The sequence below is a fragment of the Apiospora aurea genome (assembly GCF_038362705.1).
Source record: "Apiospora aurea strain CBS 24483 chromosome Unknown utg000006l_segment0_segment0, whole genome shotgun sequence".
NCBI classification, from domain to species: Eukaryota; Fungi; Ascomycota; class Sordariomycetes; order Amphisphaeriales; family Apiosporaceae; genus Apiospora; species Apiospora aurea.
This window is the reverse complement of record NW_027117393.1, coordinates 2,091,877-2,106,410: the sequence shown is the minus strand read 5'-3', so window position 1 is coordinate 2,106,410 and position 14,534 is coordinate 2,091,877. Positions and strand designations below refer to the sequence as shown.

The following is a 14,534-nucleotide window of genomic DNA, read 5'->3' as shown; positions in this document are numbered from 1 at the left end:
GCAGCTTGACGCGTGTATAGTGCAACCGGCGTGAATCCAAAGAGTTGGTTGCACTCGGGGTTGTGGTGGGGACGCTGGATTCAATTGTTTACTCCATCGCTGCTTCTGGGATAGAGTGGCTCGCTCGATGGGTTGCTAAGGCGTAAGGCTCGCTTCCGAGTGTTGAGTAGCAGGCGCAGGCGCAGGCACCGCACCTACCAGAGAGGGAGGGAGGGAGGGGTGCTAACATGCACTGGATGGCCTGAAAATCCAGGTAGGAGCTTTCATTTTTCATGGCCATTGCCTGCCAACCTGCCTACAAGGGCCTACCTACCTGCTTGCCTGCTTAGTGCCACAGGGAGCTCGACGCGCCTGTGCTCCCCCGAAAACGCGTCCATCCATACTGCGAGGTCCCCTGCTTGGTTGCTAGTGATACCAAACCACTTTACGCGCCCAATACGCGATTTTGCACTTTATCCTATATCATATATCACTATTCTTTCCAAGACGCCGATTGGATCTGTGGCTGAGCTCTTTGATTCTGACTCTGCTAGTTTTTTTTGGCATTGTAAATCGTAATGATTGGGTAGCCCCATCTATTGTTGTGTACACAATTACCATATAACCACCGGTCAACGACCAACCTATCTACCGCCCAGCATGGAAGACTCCCCCATGGCCGACGACGCCAACATCGAGCTCGAAACCCCCGCCTCCGATGTCTTCCTGCCGCCCTCGGTACACCGCGAGACCCTGCACACCGGCGAGTCCTACACCCACTTCTCCCCAGTGCCCGACTCTCTCAAACCGGCGGCGGGCTCCGAGCTAGGCGAGCCCTGCTGCCTGGGCGTCGACGAGGCCGGCCGCGGCCCCGTCCTGGGCCCCATGGTCTACGGCGTCTTCTACCTGCCCATCCCGCTCTCAGACCCCCTCCTCAAGACGACGCACCACTTCGACGACTCCAAAGTCCTGACCCCGGCCGTGCGCTCCGCCCTCATGGAGACCCTCTGCACCCCCGGCACCGTCCTGAACCAGTCCTGCGGCTGGGCCGTCTCGAACCTGAGCGCGCGCGACATCGGCGCCAACATGCTGCGGCCGAGCGCCATCTACAACCTGAACGCGCAGGCCATGGACGCCACCATTGCCCTGATCGAGGGCGTCCTGTCGCGCGGCGTCAACGTGCAGGAGATCTACGTCGACACCATCGGCCAGCCCGCCGCCTACCAGAAGAAGCTCGAGCGCGTCTTCCCCACCGTCAAAATCACCGTCGCCAAGAAGGCCGACAGCCTCTACCCCTGCGTCAGCGCCGCCAGCGTGTGCGCCAAGGTCACGCGCGACGCGGCGCTCGAGGTCCTGTACGAGGCGCGGGATCCTGCCCGCAGAGAGCAGCAGCAGAAAGCCAGCGATGGAGACGACGAAGAGGAGGAGCAGCAAAAGCCAGAGGGTATGTCGTGGGGGTCGGGCTACCCTTCCGACGCTCGATGTGTGAACTGGTTAAAACAGAATATGCACCCCTTATTCGGTTGGGGCCCCGAATGCAGGTTCAGCTGGGGGACGGCAAAAGATATGTTAGAGAGCAAAGGTGGGGTCAAGGTCGAGTGGCCGCTGGAGGACGAGGGAACAAGTCGTGTGACCGATTTCTTCGTTGAGGGCAGCCGGGAAAAGGACTCTGACGAACTGGGAACTTGGTTTGGCGCACCTGCCGGACTCGAGGCATTCTAATTTATCAAGACCTTACAGGGGGAATCAATCACTATGTGATATGCTAAGAAACCTCAGGTTGAGAGCATGGAGACTTTTGTATTATACCTAGACCCTGTCACGACCTTTAATGAACATATATGCATTATATCCTGCGCCTTCTGTTTCGCCATAGTTTCCCAAATGTCCGCCATCAAATTTCGTCATCATCGTCAATCGACTTGGAGGAGATCTTCTTCCTGCCTCGGCTGTCCAAGGTGTCCAGGCTGACAGAGTCGCTGTCGCGGCCGCGTGCCGGCAGGGAGATGGCCTGGCGGGCCGTCTCGTTGCTCTCAATGAACTCGCGGAGCTTCTGCTTGCCGATGTCAATGCCCTGGCCCCAGGCAGCATTGCTCACCTGCATCATGGGGCCAAGCAGGTTAAAGAGATAGGCGACATACGTGCCACCCGCGAGAACGATGAGAAGCAGAAACAGAACAGGGTTTCGAAGGACTAGAAAATGTTAGCAGCCGAGTCTTTGTGCCAGATAGATGTAGTAGTAAGTGGGAACACTTACCTGTCAGCAACTCATTCCACCCAAGAGCCAGTAGAATTCCATAGAAGTACAATGGAACCTGGGAAACGCCGCCAATGGCACTGCGCTTAGCCTCGACATAGACGCCATCGGCAGTCTTCTTGAAACGGACGACGAGATCCTGGCGCTTGCCCTCGCTAAGGACGGTCATCTCCTCCTCGAGACTCTTGCCATCCTCCTCATCGACGCCCCCAATGGGAGTAAGATCGTCCTCATCCTCGGGCTCAGCGCCAGGAGGTTGGTGGCCAATAAACGCAGGCAGCCCTGGAGGCCCCTGAGTCGCGGCGAGCCTGAAACTCGAGAGAAGAGGGATAAGAGCCAAAGTGGACTCTCGCGCTTTGGTATAGATGCCCTCGATGTCGTCGGCAGGTCGCCAAATGCGAGGGACTCCTGCATCGTCGTATCGGAACTTGTCCTCAAAGTTTTCCCGGAGCTTGAGCAGTATATTGCCTTCCATTACTTCCTCCTCGATCTTTTCTCGCAAAGCGACCCAGCTCTTCCTGCGAAGGCGCCACAGGCCAACATCAACTTCGTCCTGGCTGGCCTCGAAGCTCTTGGCCCTTTCGCTGAAGCGAACCTCGGCTTCCTTGACGATCAATTCGAATCCATTCCAAATTCGATCCCACAAGTCCTTCTCGGTTTGCGGTTTCTCGCCTTCTTCGGGAGCACCAGAGCCGGCTCGGCCAGAGCCAAGCTTGTTGAATTCCAAGCCAACTGAGTCGCCAAGCCTGGACTTGACCCAGCGCTCCACCCGCGTTGCCAAGCGACGCATTTCCTCCTTCCTGAGCTTGGCGCTAACATCATCCAGCTCCTTTTCAAAGAGTAAATATTGAGGCTTGAAATTGGTCCAGGGTACGTCTTCGATAGCTAAGCTCTGTGCCTCCGTCTTATAGTACTCGAGGACCTTGGTCTTCTCAGCATCAACAATCTCTGCGAATTCGTAGGCGCCGCCAGACTTTTTGGCCAGCTTTCACAGCGCCGGTAACAGCGTCGCTGAACGAAGCCACACCCGACTTGTGGGCAGCTGAAAGTTGACCATGATAGAGTGTCTTCAGCCGCTGGTCGATCTTGGTCTCCAACTCGGTCTGCTTGCGCTTGTAAACGCCCTTGTGATATCGGCTTGCGGACACCTCGAAGGTCTTTATAGCCTTTGCACGGGTAGAGCTTCCTGAACCGCCCAGATTCGGCAAGACAAAAGGCTTGCCAATGCGAGCCGACTCGGCTTGCTTCTCCTCCATGGGCGTAATTACCTCGTCAAATGCTACGAGGCATTCTCTGGAGATTTCGTCGCAGCGGAACTGCGCCAACAACTCTTGCTGGGTTGGCAGATCCAGGTCTTTGTTATTGACAATCTGATCCCAGATGCCCTCGGCGTAGACAGAAAAGCCATCAGCAGGGATGCGCCGGTGGTACTCGGGCAAGAAAACACCGCCCTCGAGCTCTTGTTCGCCATGCTCGCCCTGGTTCTTTCCGCTACGACTCCCCGAGACGAATCTTTGGCCCAGTTTTTCGACCTCAGACACAAACTTTTCGGGCTGCAAGATCTTGTGGGGCAGAGCAGAGAAGGCGAAATCGAAATAATCCTCAATTCTTGATGTCTCGAGGCCTTGGGGCTTTGAAATAGAGGTCCAGAGCGTGCTCAAATCCTGGACAAGGGTGTTTCGAAGGTTTGATAGGGGAGTGTTGCCGATATGGTCACGGATGACGAAAAATAGGAGGGACCTTGGTGTGGACTGCTTATCCTTGAGGAAAAGCTGCAGGTTTACCTCGAAGACCGTCTTCAGAAGGCCCATGTTGGCACCTTGATACAAGCCAACCTGGTGTTCCCAGATGTTCACGATAAGGACTTCACTGGTGGCCAGGGCGAACAGGGCGCTCTTCCTCTCGAAGTCTTGATCTTCACCTCGCTCTCGGCCATCGGTACCCTCGACGTCCATGACCATGATGTTCTCGGCCATGGAGCCCTTTTTGTTTTTCGACATCCATATTCCCTTAGTAGTCTGGCGTCGTTCTGTTTCGGACATGACATTGAACTCGGTTCCGAACAGGTGGTTCAGGAGGGTTGACTTTCCGGTCGACTGGGAGCCGAACACGGAGATGAGGTGGTAGTTGAAGCCCGCCTCGGCGACTTCGGTCCCCTCGAGATATTTGTTCAAGGCGGTGCTGCAAAGAGAGCACGAGGGTTAGCATAGTGCAAACCCTCTAGAATGGACGTGGGGGTTTGGCTTACTTGTACTCCTTGTCACCGTCGATAACTTGGATGCCATGCTCGTAGTGAGCCTGGGAGGGCTCATCGCCCACGGCAGCGAAATGGCCGTTCATGTTAGGTTGGGTGGTGTGTGCAAGCAAGTGGAAGAAATGCGGTGGTACGGTTTACTATAGGTCTTTGTTGTGCAGGTCGGCAAGACTTATGCCATTGCGGCAGCAAGGTGTCGGGATGGGCAAGAGAGGGGGATGCTGGAGATAGTGGGCTTTTGAAATGGACAGGATGACCAAATCACACGATAGGCAGGTAGCTTTATTGTTGAGTGTGTGTCCAGTATGTTGTTATGTACGTACAAGTAGTCGAAATGACCGACATGTGGGCATTGTCCAGCAGACCCCCAGCAAGCCAACCAACCAACGTATTAATCTTGGTTGGCCTACGCAAAAGTGTGTAGCCACCGCTGGCCGCAAGCAATTGGACCAATTGGAGAAACGACTGAAGCTGATGGGCTCTTTGTGATGGGATGGACAGACAGACAAGTACCTAGACAGACTGGAGCGTGCGCTAAGCCGCTTCAGGCCAAGCCACCTGCTGCGCTCCCAGAGTCCCAGCAGCCAGCAGTACCAGTGCCAGCTCGAATTCGTCACTTACACCCAAGCACACCCCGGCACCCCACCAGAGGCCAGCCAGAGGCCAGCCAGAGCACTGTCCAGCAGCCAGCGCCTTCATCAGTCCTTCTCCCCTACCTACCTACTACTACTGGCCTGGCCTACATCCTTACATTGCGATGCACTGACGTACTGTGGCACGTCGGTCCTCCACATAACTTTAGGTTAAGTAATCAAAAGAAACGCTTTCTTTCAACCATGTCTCACAACCTGCATGCGGCTCGAACCTGACAGCCAGCCGGGAATGGCGCAGCAGCAAGCGTGCTATTTGTCCCAAAGATGATGCGAACAATTACAGTACGCATGGCAGGGTAGTGCCTGGAGAACTATAATGCTCCAAATCTATTGATATGCTGTACACGCAGATAGCAATAGTAACTACCTAGATACGGTGTATATGTATCTATACACCTAGGTCTTCTCCGTCAAGGAAGGCTCAATTGAGTTGAAGGTAGGAAGCTTCATACCCTGCCCGAGATTACTGTAGGCATGTTCATACGGTACGGTACCTGGGCTAGCTTACAGTTATCCCTTGGCTTTCGTCAAGTGGCCAGCCGTTGTTGATTGATTCGGCTGCATGACTATTACGTCGATACCTTCTTCAATGGGAGTTGCAAGGTGGCCTGCAGACATTTCACGAACAAACCCGAGACTATGGAGTTGCCTTTTCCAGAAACAACATGGACATTTGGATGAGCAGTCGATGGGGTGGTCATGGGGTAGGCCCAATGGAAACAACAGAAGAATCCCCATGCAGACAGCCATGGATGCGATGGTCTCGCCTCCTACTCCGTCATGGTGGACCCTTGTTACAGGCCCATAGGTGGACGCCGTAGCGATCGAAGCAGCCCAGACCAGACGTCGGAGGGTCGGTTAACAGGCGATTCTGACCACCCTAGGGGCCCCCAGGTACATAAAATCGTCCAACCGTCTCCTGCCGCCTCTCTGTTTACGGCACTTGGTGATTTCCCGTCTTCTCCTTTTTCTCGTCGCCTGTAATTTCGCCCGGCCATTGTTATATTTTAAAGGGAAACAACAGCATGGCAGCAGCGAGCTTTGTTTCCATTCGTTATTGCATGCCTTTTCTGCCTTGATTCGTTCCCAACACCCCCCTCCCCGCTGTCCTGTCTTGTCTGGATCACCAAAGGAAATAAAATAAAAATCATGTCTATCCTCGATGATGGCAATCTTACCGATTCCGAAAAAAGCGGACTGCCTCCGAACTCAGCACTGATGTTGAGAGCTACGGATCCCCGACCCACGGGAAGCATCCTGACCTGCTGCTCTTTGACGAGATCCCCGAATGGGCCAGAGACAACAAGTTCGTCCGGGGCGGCTACCGCCCGGAGTCGGGCTCCGTCAAGAAATGTGTTCAGAGCTGGTTCTACTTGCACAACGAATTGGTCAACATTCACTCCCATCTCATCCCGGCCGTCCTTCTTTTCCTCGGCGAGTTGTACCTGATTGCGCCGCTGCCATTCCGATATGGCCATGTTAGTCTAGGCGACTACCTGATTATAGCCTTCTTTTTGCTCTCGACGACTGTCTGCTTTGGGCTTTCGGCCATGTATCACACACTAATGAACCACTCCCACCGCGTCGAGGCGCAGTGCCTGAAGCTGGACTTTTTTGGGCATCATCGTCCTGATCCTGGGCGCCTTCTTCTCGAGTATATACTGTACTTTCTGGTGCGAGCCAGACCTACGGCAGATATACTGGGCAACGGTGCGTATCTCCCTCACCCCTTTCCTGCAACCTTTTGTGGTGTTCTGTTTTTGTTTTTTTTCTTTCTAGTGCACCATAGCTGACTCACGTCACAATTGGCAGGTTGGCGGACTGGGCGCCATATCCGTCATCGTATTGGTGCATCCAAAGCTTCAAGGGCCTAGGTGGCGTACGCTGCGGTTGCTGACGTTCGTATGCACTGGCTTGGCTGGCATTGCTCCCTTTGTCCATGGTGGGATCAAGTTTGGCTTCCCGCAAATGGCCCTGCAGTCGGGCTTGCCGTATTACATGACTGAGGGCGTACTGTTTTTGATGAGTGCTCTCATCTACGGAGTGAGTGACAATAGAACCGCCCCCTCTCCCCAATCCCCATCATCCCTCGCTTGCCGAACTTTACTTTGTACGCCCAATTTTCTAACTTGTAGGAGACGCGATTCCCCGAGAAATTCTGGCCGGGGCGGTTCGACATGTTCGGGTCCTCGCATCAGATATTCCACCTGATCGTCGTGGCCGCCACGGTGTTCCACTTGGCCGGGGTAATGACGGCGCTTGACTACAACTTCAACAGTCGGTACTGCTCTCCGCGCTGACAGCGGGCGGGAAGCTGGGCGTTTGGAGACTCGGGCCGAATAGATAGACCAAAATGATTTTTATTGGCGAGTTGCTATGGATGCACGTCAGATGCGGTTCATAACCCTACGGCGTGTGACTTGTCTGTTTGTCCCCCTCAATGCAGTGTGACGTTCCCATGTAGTGTAACCGTTGTGCTACGAACCCCTCATGCCAACTACATGTATGTTCCGAACATCCCAGCCTTCAGGTTTGCTGTATTCTAGAATTCAGTAGCAACGATAGGACGAGTTATGCGTCAACTACAGCGTGTATACAAGCAACATTCTGCGAAGCCATTCCTGTAAGTCTTGGGGTGCAGACAATGGGGGTGTCTGGTTGTGGTATCATATATAAGCACCTGCTCGCTTAAATTGAACGTCCTTATACATACAAAATAAGTGTACATATTTCTCGCACAGCAAGGTTTGACATCAACATTAGGTATGTTCCGTAGAGCTGGTTTGTCTTAGCTGAACATACTAATGCGAGCCCAGCTCCAAGTAGCGAATTCAAGTCTGTGGTAACACCCTATTGCAGTTCTGCCAACTCATCGAGCCCTAGGTGGAGAAACTCACATAACCTTGGCCGTCTACGAAAGTGTAATCCCACGGTTTCTGCTCCGTATCCTTCACAAGGTCGAGATACAACTTGGCATGCGCCTCACCATCCACTGGTATAGTCGGACCACTATCCGGTTGGCGTTGATCCGCATAGTAGAACCTAGACCAGCCAGTTAGTCACTCTCGATTCAGATGGTCATTGTGCCCTTGGAATATACGGAGAGATCCACGAAATGTAGCCAAAAGTGAAGTTTCCATGGCAGCAGATAAGACTTACTTGTAGCCCTTGTTCTTGTACGAGATACTAGCGTTCTGGATCATGTGAGCCGCGGCCGATTTGCCCATGCCGAAGCAGAGAATGCCAGGCAGAGCAACGGTGTTGAGCATGTTTCCCGTCATAATAAACGTGCTTCCCTGCCCCGTCTTCTCGAACCCCTTTACGGCCTCGCGGGCAGCTGCGTACGCGCTTATGGCGTTGACTGCCAGCGTTTCCTGTACCTGGTCAAGGTCCAAGCCGAAAGGCTCCTCTGGCTCTGTGGCGAAGCGCTGCGCAGCTGGTGTGTGTAATTATATGCTTTCAAGGGAGAATAACTGGTATGCATATGAAGGACACGGAGGTAACTGGTGTACGTATATGTAGCTCTGTTTATGGATATATAAGGGCCACAGTTGTGTAATTGTTGATAATGCTTACTATTGTATATAACAACTTTCGGCGGCCCCATAGCGGCCGTCACTTCTGCGAACAATGCCTTCACGGTATCAGGCTTAGCGGCGTCGAACGCGAAGTGCCGCATGGACGGGTCGGCCTTCCGTTGCCGAGTTCGAGATGCTGTGGCAACACTGTAGCCAGCGTGCTGGAAAGCTCTGGCAGTAGAGAGGCCGATTCCCGGGCCGGCACCAATGATCAGCACGGTATCCATAGTCTAGTATCGTACGGAGTTTCGAGACAAGTATGATAGCTCAATATAGGAGAGATGCATAGGAGTTTGGTGAACGAATTCACCTGGTTTTATTTGACTATGCCGCGGCGCTCTCATTACTTTGTATCCCGCGGTATATATAGGAATGCCACCCAGTGGGAACCCAGTCAAGTGTATTAACAATCAAGCAAAGCTGCCTTTGGGATGCTGACCAATCGATCCTGATATGACCTGCTTCTCGGCGATGGAGGGACGATGGGACGTCGGCATAACTTCAAGTGGCACGTATAAGCATCGTACTTGAATGAAACCCCATATGTAAGCCGCTGGTTTTCTTAAATAACACTCTTAATGCTGATGGCATAGCTATCTGTCTGTTCATCGCCAAGTTGATGTTGGGTAAGCACTTAATAATACAATGAGTAGCCAAATAGTAGGATTCAAAGCTAGAGCCAGAGCTGGAAACCTAGGGTCAAGTAAACGATGGAAGCTAATCTGTAGGTAAGTATGTAGGTAGGCAGGCATATATCCCAGTGTTGACTTCCGGACGTCCAGAGGATTGCTTCAGTAGGCCGAATGGGGACGTTTGCTTATAATCAACAGCGAGCCGCATGATTGATTTGGTTTGCAGCCAATGGTTAGGGGTGCATGGGGATTATCGTGATGCGATGCCCAGGTTGTCAACCGATGCAAAGGCAGGTTCGATACATGTACCCAACAACCCGACAATAAGCTGTTGTTTCAGAATATATATACATACATGTACATGAACCAACACCGGAGACAAGATTTATACTCGACATGCCTGAAGAATCAGGAGGAGTGAATGCGTTGCTCCGGTGCGGAGCGGCCTTAGTTCCATGGCCCAAGACCATGACCCCCACCTCGGTGCTGCAACTCTATCGTTGCGTCGCTATCGGGGATGATGTGGCAGTTGTCATCCTTAGGTAACCGGCACCAACCGCAAACAACTTGACCTAGCAACATCACCATTCACCTTCTTCTTCTGCCGACCGAAAACCAACCTCTCGCACATTTCTGCCAGTCTCTCTGTATTCCAGCAAAGCGAGCGTTTGAGTACGCCCCAGCGCACACAACACACGCGCGACATCAGCGGAGACACAATTATTGCATCATGACAGAAACGGTACAAGCCCCAGAAGACGCCGCAGCAGCTCGCGCGGCCGAGCAGGCACGTCTGCGCAAAGAGCGTCGCGAGGCCAAGATCAGAGCCGGCGGCACGGCGAGATTGAACAAGATTACCGGACTTGGAGGTGGTCTGCAACGAGGTATGTCAGAGAGAGAGAGAGAGAAAAAGAAAAATCAAATCGAGTGACGCAACGTTTTGGGCCCTAACTAACAAACCACCCCCAACAAAAGATCCCGAACCCCAAGCTGCTGCTACCCAACCCGCCAGCACCACAGCAGCTCCTACGACGACAACACAGGCGACGAGCACGCCAACAGCCACCGCTCCCAACCACGACGACCCCGAAGAAGTTGACATCTCACAACACTACTATGCGCCGCGCAAATCCGGCGGCGCGGCCTCGCTCGGCGACGAGCCCGCCATGTCCGAGTCGCAGCTCCGCCAGATGATGCTGGGCTTCGAACGGGCCGCGCCCCCAGGAATCGGCACCCCGCCATCTCGCAACCCCTACGTAGACCCTTCTAGGGCAGGCGCACCATCGGGTATGCCGCTGCCCATGCCCCCGGGAATGGAGGGCATGGAGAACGACCCGATGATGCAAATGCTGCAGAGCATGATGGCCGGCGGCGGCGCGCCAGGCGGTGGAGCCAACCCGTTTGCTGGGACTGGCATGGAGTCGCTCCTGGGCGGGCTCGGTGGTATGGGGGGCATGGGTGCAGGCGCGGGCGACCCCAACATGCAGCAGGCGGCGCATGCCGTGGCCGACAAGACAGCCAACATCTGGCGCATCATCCACGCCGTCTTCGCGCTGGCACTGGGCGTCTACGTGGCGCTGTCGACGACCTTCACGGGCCTCAAGAGCGAGCGCGACATGCTCGCCCTGCACGACACCGACGAGGACATGCGCAAGTCGGCCTCGGTCTTCTTCTACCTGTTCTCCTCCGTCGAGGCGATCCTGCTCACGTCCCGCTACTTCCTCGACAAGCACCGCAGCCCGCCCTCGGGCATCGCCTGGACCCTCGTCGGCTTCCTGCCGTCGCCGCTGAGCAGCACCATCCGGGATGCGCTGCGCTACGGCCAGATGTTCAGCACGGTGCGCAACGACGCCTTGGTCTGCGTGTTCGTGCTGGGAGTATGCTGCTGGCTGAGGGCATAGTTGATTGGATCGCGAACAGCGGCCTTGGCAAGTGGACGAATGGACGGATGGACTGAACGACTGGTATGGATCCGTAATATGAGATAAGATGTGCTGTGCTGTGCACAACTCTACGATTCTGGACGTTTCATGATGGTAGCTGCTGTGCTTCGTGTTGCCATTTGATTTGGTATGCATGTATAATAAACGAAGGTCACATGGTGATCGGGGCTGCATGACTAAGTACACTTCAGTTTTGCCCTTTGATGATTAATATTAAATAAAATCAATAACATACGTACGTCTAGGCTGTTAAAATCATAAGTAGTTCTATTTTACAACATCCGTTTTATCAACCGGCCGGTATCTAGCCCTTCTCCCGCTTACCCGGGATTCCATAGATATATTTACAAGTGGTAATACAAATCATGAACAGAATATCCCAAATCCTCATTTTATCCGTATGAGTACTTAGCCAACTTAGGGTTGCAGCACTGTATTCAGAACACCACCCAGCACGCCCCTGACCCGCGTCGGGTTCTCCAGGACGCAAGTGAACACGACGGCCGTGCTGGCCGCGAACACCAGCGTCTCGCGCCACTGCTTGTCGAGCGGGTAGCGCCGCGGCAGCAGTGTGGCCAGGGCGCGCGGCGCGACGAAGAGGGCCATGTCCTTGCGGCGCCCCGGGTTCTCGAGGAGGATGCTCCAGCCGCAGGCGAAGCAGCCCGTGCCGACGCAGAGGCCGCCGTCGATCCGGTTGCGGGCTTCCGCGTCCTTGCCCAGGATGTGGGGGCCGATCCGGGTCCGGGCCAGGCAGACGCCGTAGTAAAAGAAGGTGATGAAGGCGCCCAGGAACGCCGACGACCGCGCCGCCGACAGGAGGGCGTGCTTGAGCTTACGGAAACTGGGCTTCCGCGCCACGAGGAGCAAGTTCAAAGGGAGATACGTGAACATGGACCATTGGAAGGACCGGCAGAAGCGCGACAGGGCGTGGTACTCGCAGGACGGGCCGCAGCCCATGTGCACGACCTCGCAGGGAAAGGGGATGGCTACGGCTGGGTCTCCCCACTGCAGTGGCCATTTGTACTCCCGGCACATGCCTTGGATCAATGGTGCTTGGCCCGTATCTTCGCCGTAGCGCAGCTCCTTGGTGCGGCAGCGTTGGAGAGCTTCGATGAGTCGCTTGTCCACGGACGCGGCAGAACTTATCCACTTGTTGTAAGCCTGTGGTAATCTTGAGGGATAGTAGAACCATGACCACATGATTAAGGCGCACGAGACGGCAAACATTGACGGATCAGCCAATCTCGAAAAAGCCGTCTCAAACTGAGGAGTTGTCAGTGTCCAAACATAGAACCCCAAATGTAGGGCCGGTGCTTACGTTGGTCCATTGTTGGTTGGCGAGACGCCGCGTCCGCCGTTGAGCCCATAGTTCGCCGGCTATCACATCAAACGCTCGACAAAAAGCGAACAATGATAGATCCAGTGTTCTGCCAGCATAGCTGATAGTCTTGGGGGTAATGATTGATCCGTCGCCATTTTCTGCAGAAACTGTCTCTGTAAATCCTCGACTTGCCTTGGACTGCAGCAATTTAAGGCTGAGCCATGCCGCAGTGAAGGTTGCTAGCCATTGCGATAATCTACAGAGCGATCAGCACACGGATTAGAGATACCACAGAAATATGCAATGGAAGTCCACTCGAGGAGTAGTTGTCAATGTGAGTATGGCATACCTCTTGCGAGCAGCAACAGAAAGTGAGCCGGGTATACGAGTGCAGAGCCTCCGGAGTAGGATCTAGCAACAAAAGTCAGTGACCAAGCTAATGGCTGACTACAATAAGCCACAGTGATGTAAACGAAGTCGTGTAAGTAATCAGCTTGAACCATGATTTCGACCTACCTCTAAAAGTGTACTTCCGCCAACAAGAGCTGCACAGAAGGCAGGGAAGCGCTGGGGATCAAGACCGGTTCGAAGGATGCGTTGCAAGGATACTACCGCAGATTCGCGCGGGGGTTGCAGCGCGCCATTATCCGGACCGCCGCCACCCCTGCTCTTCCTGGTGGTGGTAACCTGCTGTAGAACCAAGGTGAAGAGCCTCGGTACGACCACGGACGCGTAGCCCAGGGCGTAGGCGCGTACCAGCGGCCTCAGAGGAGGAGGTACCGACCTGTCCCATTTTTGCGGACCTCGTCTGGCAGCTGACCGAGGTTGCAGCGAAGATGTCATTGCCGCGATATGACGCGGGTGCTGGCTAATGCACCGGGTGTTGAAAGGAGAAGGGAATGTGGAGTAGGTGACTGTTTTGCATGACCCAAGTGATAATCGGACAACATCAGGGAGTAGGCAGCGGCCGTGCCCAAATCAATCTCTCTCAAGGCAAAAGAAATCTGCGAATGTCTCAACGAGCGTGAGCCTGGTTTATCTCCAGACACGAAAATCCGGGGCAGGGCCTAAAAAGAAAGCTAAGACCGACCGATTGGCGATGGTCCAGAAATCAGGGCCGAAGCAGCGGCCGAGGGGGAGGAAGAGTACCGGCAATCTGCACCAATGCCGAGCGGGGGGGGGGTTTGTTGATCCTGCCAAGAGAGCTTTCTGGCTGAGGAGCTGTGCTGTGTTGGATATGATTATACAGACTCAACATCCCTTGCCCAGAAGAAAGAGAAAGGAAAAGGGGTCGAGTAATCCTTGATGTTTGTCTGTGTGTGGTGTGTGTTTCGATCAAGCTTGGCCAACCGAGCTATGCGCTAGGAGAAGAAGGGGGTGTCGAAGATCTGAATATGCCGCCAAGCGACTGCTATTGATCATCTGCCTACTACGTAGAGTGGCTCCGATACGTACGAAAGACGCCTATACGGTAATCGGGGCCGAGCCGCAATATTGAAGCTGCGCGAGGATCAATGCAAGCATGGCATGCCTGAGCACACTCCGGAAAGCTTGCCGACAATTCTGGACAAAGACGGCGGAGAAGGATGGGATGGTCCGGGGGAGGAGGAGGCAGCAACGATAGAGATGGTTGCTACACTGACCAAAAGATGTGTCCATGCATGGATATATCTGCCCGAAACGATCAACCACTTATAAACTACATAACTCATGCAGTCAGACAGAGTTGAGCCTCAAAGTTCCGATGCAGTCACAGTCTCACAGACCGGGGGGCTGAATGAGCAGAAAGAGATGGGCGCGGTACGCGCAGCCGCCACCAAGATGAGGCTAAGGGGGGATGTTGACGTGTTGGAGGGAGAAGCTACGTGCAGGCAAGACCAGACGCGTGTGATGGCTGGGAAACCGACGAGGAGTCTT

The 14,534-nt window shown here is 54.3% G+C and overlaps 6 protein-coding genes across 6 annotated transcripts; 3 read left to right on the top strand and 3 right to left on the bottom strand.

The window, feature by feature from the left end:
• Positions 1 to 639: 639 nt before the first annotated feature.
• Positions 640 to 1,701, top strand: PG986_009234 (ribonuclease h2 subunit a protein; the record flags this gene model as incomplete). Its single annotated transcript, XM_066845456.1, has 1 exon — positions 640 to 1,701. One exon carries the CDS (start codon positions 640 to 642, stop codon positions 1,699 to 1,701), a length of 1,062 nt encoding a protein of 353 aa, XP_066697854.1.
• A 172-nt stretch (positions 1,702 to 1,873) lies between these two features.
• On the bottom strand, positions 1,874 to 4,576 carry PG986_009233 (dynamin-like GTPase SEY1; the record flags this gene model as incomplete). Its single annotated transcript, XM_066845455.1, is given in 4 exon segments — positions 1,874 to 2,172; positions 2,237 to 3,209; positions 3,229 to 4,417; positions 4,485 to 4,576. The coding sequence occupies 4 exon segments, from the start codon at positions 4,574 to 4,576 to the stop codon at positions 1,874 to 1,876; spliced, it is 2,553 nt and encodes an 850-aa protein (XP_066697853.1).
• Positions 4,577 to 5,923: 1,347 nt separating this feature from the next.
• Positions 5,924 to 7,443, top strand: PG986_009232 (uncharacterized protein; the record flags this gene model as incomplete). The annotated part of the gene is made up of 4 exons (XM_066845454.1): positions 5,924 to 6,037; positions 6,337 to 6,853; positions 6,933 to 7,186; positions 7,279 to 7,443. The coding sequence occupies 4 exons, from the start codon at positions 5,924 to 5,926 to the stop codon at positions 7,441 to 7,443; spliced, it is 1,050 nt and encodes a 349-aa protein (XP_066697852.1).
• A 579-nt stretch (positions 7,444 to 8,022) lies between these two features.
• PG986_009231 (Short-chain dehydrogenase) lies at positions 8,023 to 8,948 on the bottom strand (the record flags this gene model as incomplete). The annotated part of the gene is made up of 3 exons (XM_066845453.1): positions 8,023 to 8,185; positions 8,303 to 8,579; positions 8,720 to 8,948. The coding sequence occupies 3 exons, from the start codon at positions 8,946 to 8,948 to the stop codon at positions 8,023 to 8,025; spliced, it is 669 nt and encodes a 222-aa protein (XP_066697851.1).
• A 1,135-nt stretch (positions 8,949 to 10,083) lies between these two features.
• Positions 10,084 to 11,254, top strand: PG986_009230 (uncharacterized protein; the record flags this gene model as incomplete). The annotated part of the gene is made up of 2 exons (XM_066845452.1): positions 10,084 to 10,237; positions 10,329 to 11,254. The coding sequence occupies 2 exons, from the start codon at positions 10,084 to 10,086 to the stop codon at positions 11,252 to 11,254; spliced, it is 1,080 nt and encodes a 359-aa protein (XP_066697850.1).
• A 459-nt stretch (positions 11,255 to 11,713) lies between these two features.
• Positions 11,714 to 13,460, bottom strand: PG986_009229 (Integral membrane protein; the record flags this gene model as incomplete). Its single annotated transcript, XM_066845451.1, has 4 exons — positions 11,714 to 12,559; positions 12,615 to 12,873; positions 12,967 to 13,028; positions 13,134 to 13,460. 4 exons carry the CDS (start codon positions 13,458 to 13,460, stop codon positions 11,714 to 11,716), a joined length of 1,494 nt encoding a protein of 497 aa, XP_066697849.1.
• Between the last annotated feature and the right edge of the window lie 1,074 nt (positions 13,461 to 14,534).